Source organism: Mustela erminea, chromosome 14 (assembly GCF_009829155.1).
Source record: "Mustela erminea isolate mMusErm1 chromosome 14, mMusErm1.Pri, whole genome shotgun sequence".
NCBI lineage: Eukaryota > Metazoa > Chordata > Mammalia > Carnivora > Mustelidae > Mustela > Mustela erminea.
The window spans coordinates 79,037,606-79,047,807 of record NC_045627.1 but is presented as its reverse complement, the minus strand read 5'-3'; the positions used below and the strand labels follow the sequence as shown (position 1 = coordinate 79,047,807).

At 54.8% G+C, this 10,202-nt stretch overlaps 1 protein-coding gene across 2 annotated transcripts; it reads right to left on the bottom strand.

The window, feature by feature from the left end:
• Positions 1–3,043: 3,043 nt before the first annotated feature.
• EMX2 (empty spiracles homeobox 2) lies at positions 3,044–10,164 on the bottom strand. Of its 2 annotated transcripts, XM_032313574.1 has the most exons (3): positions 8,919–10,163; positions 6,796–6,980; positions 3,044–4,572 (listed from the first exon to the last, which is right to left on the bottom strand). In XM_032313574.1, exons 1-3 carry the CDS (start codon positions 9,325–9,327, stop codon positions 4,405–4,407), a joined length of 762 nt encoding a protein of 253 aa, XP_032169465.1. In that variant the 5' UTR covers positions 9,328–10,163; the 3' UTR covers positions 3,044–4,404. The 2 variants fall into 2 exon arrangements, with proteins under 2 accessions (XP_032169465.1, XP_032169466.1); XM_032313575.1 differs by lacking the exon at positions 6,796–6,980 and having other exon boundaries at positions 4,469–4,572; positions 8,919–10,164.
• Between the last annotated feature and the right edge of the window lie 38 nt (positions 10,165–10,202).

The window sequence follows — 10,202 nt, the reverse complement described above, 5'->3', positions numbered from 1 at the left end:
TGCCAGGAGCAGCGACGGAGGGAGATGGGAGCACCGGACACCCAGAAGCAAAGGCAGAAAGGGGGAACCTTCCGGAGGTCCCAAAGCTTCCCCCACCCCAGGAATTTCTGGTGCCTTGAAATAGCCCAAGCCCGACCCCGACCCCTCCCGCCCCGCGCCTGCATATGGGACCCTTGGCTGCGGAGGAGTAGGACCCCTAGCAAGAAACGCACATGGAGTCCACGGATACCTGGCGGGAGAACCTAGGGCGCACACTGGCACCGTACACTCCGCTTGACTTTCTCAGGGTAACGCAACCCACCCCAAATCCACTTGGCACAGGGGGGCTACACGGGAAAGGCCCACCAGTAATCAACAAGGGAGCAGGATGCAAACGTAACCCATATCCTCGTTCGGGGTAACAGGCGGGACACAAGGCAACACTCGTGCACTTCCGCCATGTGCAGGGAAGAATGCAGGACCTGCCCCTCGATGTCCGTAGAGCCCTTCCAGGGGCATCTAGGCCTGGCACCCGTATACCACGCAGGCGTACGCAGACCTGAGGCACACAGCTTCCACGTACCCCAGCCCAAAAGGCTCCAGTCCCGTGTGCGCCCACTGCGGAGTGCTCACTGCAGCCGCGAGGGCCACGCGCCCCGCACCCTGCCCCGCGCCCTGCGCCCCGCGCCCAGATAGTCATCGTGGGATGGCATCTCGCAAATATTTATATTCCTCAACGCCACGGCAGCCCGCGTCCACATTAGACGCTCTAATCCTGCCACTTTAAATAGATGAATTAATAAAGCAAACGAGCGGCTAATAAGCTGACTGTCCTGCCTTTTTGAGGCGGGGGAAGGACTCGAAAGTGCGCCAAATTTGTTTGCAGTGGATCAAGGCGAGCCGCCTCTGCTTCACTTTCTTTATCTTAATTCCGACTTGAAAAGATATAATTATCTAGTTTGAACAGAGCTGCTATCAAATCCTTCTTTGGGCCGGGAAGGGGGGCGTTGGAGTGGATTGCGGCTCTCTGAGCCGCTCCGTGCAGCCGGAGATAGCGCGTAATGAAGATGTGGAGGCCTGAGATACAAAGGGCATTAACCTCATTAGCATGAAACCTTTTCTTCTTACCATTGTGGGACCCTTTCAGCCGCCTAATCCCCCCTATTTTCAAAGCTTGGTTTGTAATAAAGCTTTTAGTTTTTTTTTTTTCAAAGCTAATAGTATTCTCTGATGATTTTATTGCCGTTACACTACATAGGACGTTTACCAAAAAAGAAAAAAAGAAAAAAAATCTTGGTCACCCTCTCCCTTTTCTTGTACTTAAAAAAAGTATATAGTTTCTGCAGAAATAAGCTTTTTATTAAGATGGGGATTTTTTTTTTTTTTTTTTCTGGAAAGGCCAGTTGGAATTTCGACATGGCTGTGCTCCGTATTTGAGGCATTCTCCATTTGGGGTAATGAGTGGAAGGAAAAGGTAACTTGTTTAAAAGGGAAGAGGTTCTGTGGTTCTGTAGCGGCGACTGCAGCGCACTCGGGACAGCCATCCGACAGGGAGGTCTCGCTGTCAAAGCAGCTGGAAAGCCAACTTCAGTTTCCAGGATACCCAGGAGAGCACCTGTCCCTTTGAGAAGAAAGCCTGGAACTCTCCCGGCAGCTTGCTTTCCCCCAGCATCGTCCTGCAGGCAAGTGTCCCCCAAAATACATACACCTTCCTAGGGCAGCCTGCGTGAAAACGTGCCATGGACAGCCAGGGTTCTCCAGAGGAACCGAGACGGAGGAAAAAAGGAGAGACAGGCAGAGATAAAGAAGAAAGAAAAAAGAGAGAGAGAGAGGGAGAGAAACCAAGAATGAATTCTACTTTAGAAGAGAAGAGGGGAAGGAAAAAAAAAAAAAGAAAGAAAGAAAAATTTCCATAGTGCCCTATAGTCCCCACACGTGCACGGAATGTCTAATCTTAACTTTTCAAGGCAGGGTGTTAACAAAGCTTGTATTTTTGCCCTGCATTGTAACTTGGCCTTATCACAGTGTAAAGGGTGGGGAGATTGTCCTAAATTATGTCCAGGCGGCCCCCCTGGATCCGTGGATTAAGAGATTAAAGGAGACCACTGGGCAAGGCCTCCTCTTTCCCCTTCATATTCCTGGTATGATAATTGCTTAAACTGATTTGCACTTTCACAAAAGCTCGCAGGACGCTTTGTAGCTCGAACAGAACAGACGAGGTTTCTCTATCAATGGAAATAAAACTGATTAATGCAGCCTATCAGGATAAGAAGCAAATGAAGCATGCAAAAACAACCTCGTACCCCCAGAAGGGGGGAGGAGGAGGGGAAAAAAAGCTAAGTTTCCTCCAAGACTGGTTACAACTTTTTCTTTAACGTTAAAATTAAGAGTTGAAGGTTTCTCGGAAAGCTTGCCTTATAAGGCTGCTGAGGGCCTGGTGCTTGCCCTCAGACTGGGTCCCGACAGGAAGGAAGGAAGGAAGGAAGGAAGGAAGCTCTGGAGGGGAGAGGAAGGGAAGAGAGGAAGGAAGAAGGAAGAAGGAAGAAAGGAAGGGGGGAGGGGGGAGGGAGGAAAGGAAGGAAAGAAAAAACTGGTGGGGGAGGGAGGAGCCTGTACTTCTGGGTTTGAAGTCAGCAGCACAGTTTAAAAGTCTTAGGATTCGGATTCCGCTAAGTGTTTCCTCCAATCCTAGGGGAATATTCTTCAATGCTTAACTATGTGCCCAGATTAAAACAACAACAACAACTAGAAATTAAGAGAATAAGCATTTTTTAACCTGAAATTCAAACTAAACTCCCTCAGGGAGCCTTGCAATGGCCAAGGTCTGGTTGGAAAACTTTCCTCCCACCCCTTTTCTGCAGGACTTAAGTTTTCCTAATCCTCTCCCTTTTCCACGCTCATCTCTCTTTAAAATGCCCAAGAATCCATCCGTCTGGCCCTTTTGTGGGTGAGGAGCCTGGGTCTCTTGAGCCTCCTTGGAGAAGGACCACACTCAAATTATAGATACTTTAAAAAAAAAAAAAAAACTCACTTCAGTTTCTCAAAACGACTACTCTGAGGGCATATTGATAAATCTTTATTGACAAAATATTGACATTGACATACTTCTTGGAAGTATATAGTGTGTTAGAATTCTAACAAATTAACACAAAACACAAAAATATTTACATTCTGGTATAGAAGACATTAAGGAAGCGTTTGTCACTCTCTTTAGTAAGTCTATGATCTTGGAATAGAAACTCAGTGCTTGAAAACTTGCCGCCATGTCCTTGGTCACACTGAACATCCTCCCCGCTAACTACAGTCCTTTAGTTTTTGCAACAGATAGATTTAAAGTTTGGGAATGGCCTTTACAGCGAATGGTTGAATTTAGCCAACCTCTCCAACCACCAAAAGGAGTTTACTTCGGGGTTTTAAGCCTTCGGGATGTTAGGAAAGGGAATGTTCAAGAAATAGAATTAATTTAGGGTATTTTTTGTTTTTTGTTTTTCCCAGCACAAGTCCTGACTCCTCTTGTGGGCACCCTCCCCCACCACCCCCAGCCCCCCATCCTGCTCCCCATTTCTCCGTAAGAGGACCACTATCGCGGAGCCTACTTCATTTACCTTTCACAATCACTTTGACATCAGAAGGTATCAAGAAGTGTTTACAGACTGCACATTTCTCGAAAAAAAAAATCAAAATAAAAAGCACACAGAACCTGTCTTTCAAAGGAAAAGAAAATTACAATTCATTTTCTGTCTTTAGACACCATTCGCCCAACAACTGCAACATGCAATTTAAGTTTTTGAACAGGTGTGGGTTGGGGCTAGATACGGAATTTCGATTGCTAGTATTACTAATTATTTTTTAAAGATTGGTGGGGGGGGGGGGAGACTCTGCGAAGTGCAAAAGAAAAAGTCCTGTGCCTGGTTGGGGTTTTCTTTTACCATCATTATTATTACCATTATTATTTTTTAAAAAAAAAAATCAGGACTGTGATAAATGAAATACCTGCCAATCATCTTGTCTCGCTGGGCTGGCGTTGACTGACAGCTTCCCTTGTTCAGAGCGCCTTCCACGGTGCCACATTTGGATCTCTCTCCCTCTCCCTCTCTCTCTCTTTCTCTGTCTCACCCTCTTTCTCTCTCTCGCTCTCTCTTTCTCAGCTGCCTCTTTAGACAAGGGGTGCCTGTTGATCAAGTAGCCTGCGTCCTCTGCCATCTCCGTGCAGCCTGGGATCAGGACCCCGCGCCCTCGCTGCCCAAAGTCCGCGAAGCGCCGACACTCTCTCTGACTCCCTCTTCCTCTTCTCGGTGACTGTGTGTGTGTGTGTGTGTGCGGTTTGTTTTTGTTTTGTAGCTTGTTTTTGTTTTTCTTCTACCCCTCCTCTCCCTGTCTGTTTTGCTCCGTGGTGTCCGTTTCTGTGGGGTTCGGTTTGTGTTTTTAATCGTCTGAGGTCACGTCTATTTCCTCGGGACTCGCCTGCTTGGTGGCAATTCTCCACCGGTTAATATGGTGCGTCCCTTTTTTCTTTTGTTGCGAATCTGAGCCTTCTTCCTCCAGCTTCTGTCTTTTGAACTTCGTCCTTCGGTTCTGAAACCATACTTTTACCTGTGGACAAGAGGCGGATGGGGCGTGTTAGTCCCTCCACAGCGCCCTCCTATTGCTTCCTCCTCCAGGCGGTGCCTTCGAGAGAGCCCAGTCCCCCAGCGGCACAGCAAAAGGGCTGGGCTCCCCTAGGCCTCCCTTCTTGGGGCCGAGCTCCTAGTGCTGTCGGCTAGGAAGCCTGGCTCCCTACCCTTCTGGGCCCTGGTGGGGTGTTTCCCCCAGACCAAGTGGCCCAGAGGGCACAGTGCCCCCGCCCCGCCTGGCCCTGGAAGGGACAGCCACCTCCTGCTGAGAGCAAAAGCCTTGCAAACCCTGGAAAACCACTACAACAATCATAAGTAAAGTAAAATAAAAAGAGACAAGTCCCTGACTCCCTCTACCTCGTCAGTGCAGGGGAGACCTTACTGCCGTCGGCTGCGGCAGCTTGCTAGTGCAAGGCCCAATGTGCTTTCTATTTTGTCTGTTTCCGCAGCCTTGCCTAAATATAGCGCCTCCTCTGCCAGGCCTCGGTCCTGGGTAGGCAGTCAGGATCTGCCTGAGCTTCCTCTTCCTCGCCCAGGACTCCTGCAGGTGAGCAGGAGTTGGGGGGCGGGGGAGTACTGGAGGAAACCTGCGGGATGGTAGGACGCCGAGGCCTGGGGACCAGCCCACCTGTACCTTTCCAGCTGGGAAATGAAGCTCAAAAGTGAAAGCTTCCGAAAGAACCGCAGGATAAAGAGGAAGTGAGAGAGAAACTAAGAAAGAGGAAAGAAGAGTGAAGCTCCCTTCCTTCCCTCCTGCGGACCAGCCCCAGGACCCACCAGGCCCAGGCTCACACGCTGGTCACACCATTTCCCATCAGAGCTGGACTGGAGGCCTCATCTCCCCAGAGCAGCTGCTAGAGGTCCAGGGAGCAATGATGTGGGGCTGGGCTGCCATCCCCATCATCCTCTGGGGGTGCTGGGCAGTGGGTCCCCATTCAGCCACCACAGGAGACACCAACACTGTCCCAGCTTCTCCGCAGTGCTGTACAATGAGGGAAATACGGGTGACAGCACCTCCCCTGTCCCCAGGCCTGTCCCTTCCTGAAAGCAGCAGCCCAGGCCCCTGAAGCCCTCCCCACTCCCTCCTTTTCTAAGGCCGGCCCAGGTCCCGGCTTGCTCTCCCCAATGCCCCAGTCCCCCAAAGTGCCCCATGAAAAAAGCCGAGCTGGAACAAGGCTGAGTTTAATTTGCTTTGAGTTTGCTAATTGAGGGGGAGGACGGTTCATTTCTCCCCGGCGCTCGCCCAAGGCGCGCGTCGGTGCGCTCGGGGCTTGACACGCACACAAAGACTCCAGGCAGCGTGGGCAGCGAGGCGGACAAAGACCACCGCGGCCTCCGCTATCCAGGAGAAATCAGCCGGGCCGCGCCTTGTGTCGGGCCCCGCACCAACCCGCGAGGCCCTCCTCGGTTTTGTCCAGGGGGACGTTTTAAAACAAAAGCCTCGACCTCTTTGCGCCTCCCAGGAAAAGTGTTACAACTTAATCTGCCCCAAAACGTTACTGTTCGCTGGGAACTTTGACCCCGCCCTGTGGCTCTGCGTACAGTAGCGCCTACTGTAGCCCTAAGCCCCCTCCCCGACCCCAGCAAGCGGGAGCCAGACCCGCCTCCGGAGTCCTGCTGCGCCGCAGGGGTCTGTCCCCGGTGGCAGCCCTTCCCTGCAGCCTTCCAGCTCTGTTTTGCTGATTTAGGGACACACCTAGGATGTCTGGCCTCTCAGCCTTCTGATTCTCTGATCCCCTCAAGGGAAGTAACTAGAGCCGTCGGTATGAACCTTGGGTCTGCCGTGGCACAGAACTCCAGTTTAACCCACTCCCAGACATCTCCAGACTCGAGCCTGGAGCATCCAACACCTTGTCCCTCACCCTTCTGTGCTCTCCTTCTCCAGGCACCCAGCCCCGAGTCCCCAGACTCTAACCGAAAGACTCACCAAAAGCGCACAGGTGTCTTAACCGGGAACTCTAGGTCATGCCCAGCCGGACAGGAGGGAGCTACTCAGCGGGTCTCCCCAGAGCCTAGGGTGGGTGGGCTCCTACAATCCCTTGCTGGAACCCAAGGAAGCCAAGCACCTCAAAACTGATTCATTCTGAACCCAAGCGTGGAACCAGCTCCGGGGCTCTTTGCCAAAGGCCCTCTCGGAGCTCCGCACTTGCGGGCCGCCTGCACGGGGCCAGAGATGGGACCGCGGGGTGCACGCAGTCCTCACCTGAGTTTCCGTGAGGCTGAGGCTGTGCGCCAGCTGCTTCCTCTCGGCGCCCACCACGTAGTGGTTCTTCTCAAAGGCGTGTTCCAGCCTCAGAAGCTGGGATGGGGAAAAGGCGGTTCGGATCCGCTTCGGCTTTCGGGCCAACGCGTTGTGCAAAAGGAAGCTCTCTGGGCTTGTGTCGTTCCCTGCCAGGGACATAGCAGAAGTCCCGTTAGAGGAGACCGCTCTGGCCGGCGGGGCCGCGCGCTTCTCCCGAGCCGGGCCGGCGGGGCTCATCGTTCATGGCCTTGCGCTGCCTGTGCGGTTGGGCCCGTGGGAACGCGGGGCCCTCCGGAGGTGGGCGAAGAGGACGCCGACCCAGCTGTCCGCCCGGGAACACGGAGCCCGTACCCGTGCAGAACCCACCCAGGCGCTGCCCGAGTGGGACAAGTCCCCAAGCTTCTGACCTCGGCGGGCTTCGCAGCCGCCCTGCACCCACGGGCCTCACCACCCCCTCGCCCGGGCGCCCGGGGCAGAGGGGCAGCAGAGCCAGGCCCCGGGATTGGCGCCCAAGATCCAGAGAAACTTTCTCTTTTTTTCTGACCTCAGGGAACGGGAACGTTAACCCCCGGGCTGGAGAGGCGGCGGGCCGCTCTGCAGAGTTTTCTCGGGAACTTCATTTTGTATTAAGTCTCTTCCCCTCCGGGAAAGTACAGAGTCTGGGGTGTGGTTGCGGCCCGGCCAGGGGTCGAAATTTCGCCGCCGGGTGCCCAGGGTTTCCGCAGCCACTGCCTCCCGAGGACGCGGCTTCCGCACTGCCCCGCTCCAGAGAACTAGAAGACCGGAACGAAAGGATCGGAAACCCAGGGGCTGCCGAGTTGCGGGCGCCCTATTGGGCTGTCCGCGGGCCCAGAAGATCCCGGCTACTTCGGGCCTGGTGGGGGCACCAAGGGCGTAGCTGACAGAGAATGAGGAAAGGAGCCATAAACTTTGTGAGCAAAGCCAGAATAGTTTCGGGTTCACTCAGGAGGGTGGGAAGTCGATTCACTAAAAACCCAAACAAAGAAAAACAAACCGAGTGTTTAGGAGAGAATGGAGGCAAATCCGGTCCCAGAATTAGGATGAAAGGCTGTTTTTGTTTTGTTTTGTTTGTAATTGGGGAGGGTGGAGGTATCTACCGGATTTTAGGTTCTGATAGGAACGCAAAGGGTTAATGAATGGACAAGCCGCTGAGTATTGATCGGCTGTCGAGGGAGGTAGGTCTTTTCCCCCAAGCTCCGACCACTAAACTAATTACTCGTCCCCTTTTCTGGATTTTTAACTTTCTTCCTACCCCCACTCAGAGAAAAAAAAGCAAACACATTTTTTTTTTTTTAAATGGCAAGGGAAAACACTTAGATCTTTTAGTCCAGCCCGTCTCCCGATAGGGTTCATTTCTTTTAAAACAAAAACAAAAACAAAAACAAAACAAAAACCAGACAGAACCTGCCTTCCCGCCGCGGACACTCTGCCCCCATTTGAGCAGGTCTTAGCGAGCGTGCCGAGCCTCGGAGGTTACTACCCGCGAGGGTTCCAGGCCCCTCCCCAGGCCTCCAAAAAAAGGGAAAACAAGCCCCTAGGCTACGCTCTGGGGACGCGAGGGTCTCCTCGCCGCCCGAAGAGGGTCGGAAACTGAGAAGTCGCGGGGCTAGGCTTGAAGGGACGAAGAGTGGGTGGCGAACAGGGTCTTATGCAAAGGCGAACCTGGTGGCCTGGCCGCGGCCCCTCGGAGCTAGGGCAACCAGGGCACCGCGGAGGAGACGGAGAGCCTGGGTACCCCGCGGGCTCCGGGACTCCTTGGCGGCTGGCGCTCAGAGAAGGCTGTCCCAGCCTGTCTCCACCCAGGAGCCTTCGGGGACAACTTCTCCCTTTGCGTCCCTCTTTAAGGGGTCCAGCGGCCCCAGACCAGCCCCCAAAGCGGCCGCAGCTTCAAAGACTGGGGACCAGCACCATGCCCGGCCCCTCGCCGCCCAGTTTCCGAACGGGACTCGCGGGCCCGCGAGCTGGAGGAACCTCCTCCCAGGCCTTGCCAAGCGCCCACCCGGCGCGCAGGCCGAGGGCAGTGCGGGACGCGGCGCGCTGCAGCCCCGCGACGTGGCACGTACCTTGGAAGCGGTGGCCCAGATATCGGTAGCGGTGGATGAGCCAGGGGTAGAAGGTGGACGGGTCCCGCTGCTGCGAGGCGAAGAGGGGGTGTGGCGAGTGCGAGGAGGGCAGGGGGTGGGCGGCCAGGGCGTGCGGCGGCGGCACCGGGTGCACGGGCACCGCGGGGTTGGGCGGGTGCGAGACCGCCTCGGCGAACACCAAGTCCGGGTTGGAGTAGACGCCCCTGCCGGCGGCGGCGGCAGCGGCGGCCGAGTGGAAGCCGTTGAGGAACGGGTTTATGGGGCTGGAGTTGGCGTAGCTGAGCGCCGCGGGACGGATGGGGTCCTCAGAGCGCGAGGCGGGCAGGGGACTGTCCTTGGCCACCAGCGACTCGATGGTGAAGCAGCGCTTGGGCGCCGGCTGGAACATGCTGCGCCGAGGAGCGGGCGCCCGAGGCTCCCGGCTCCCGGCGACCGCGGCACGCTGCCTCCGCCGCCCGCAGCCCGCGGCGAGGACGGACGAGAATTGGGGACTTGTTTGTTTGGGGTGGGGGTGGGGGGAGGAAAGGAAGAAAGAAAGGAAAGGAAAAGGAAAGGAGGGGGGAGGGGGGAGGGAGAGACAACGCCGAGGATCCCGAGAATCTTGCACCAAACGCGCCCAACCTGGAGAGAGGGGGAAAAATCCTTCCAGAAGAATTTGCAGGCGTGGATTGGGGTAATTTTTTTTCTTTTTTTTTTCTTTCTTTTTTTTTTTTTTTTTTTTTTTTTCTTTTTTTTTTCTTTTTTTTTTTTTTTTTTTTGGCGAGATGGCGTGGGGGGATCGGAGTTAGAGGCGGGGGGGGGGGAGTTTCTCGGGGGAGGCAAAAAAAAGTTTTCTCTCCTCTGCAAAAGGCGGGCAGGGCGCCCTAAGTCCAAGGACAATCCATGGAAGTGTTCGCTTCTTCACAAGTTGTGCAAACGATTTGTTAGTTCATGAGCCTAATTAGTGCGGGGATCACATAAACAGCTTCCTCCGAAGCCTGGTAAATGGCTTGATGATTGGTCGCTATTACTCGCCCTGAGGTGGAAGGGGGGAGACTCTTTAAAGTGCGTCAGAGGGAGGCGAGCGCCTGGGAACCCGGAGGCCTGGATCCCGGCCGAGTGTGGAACGGAGTCGGCGCCGCGGCCTCGGCCGAGCCTCCTGTGCCCGCCGGGCCGCTGGCCTCGCCGCGCCTTCGCCCCGCGCTCCTAGCTCCCTCGCTCCCGCGTCGTCCGCCGCGGCTTCTCCTCCTCCTCTTTCGCCTCCTCCTCTTCCTTCGGCCTCCT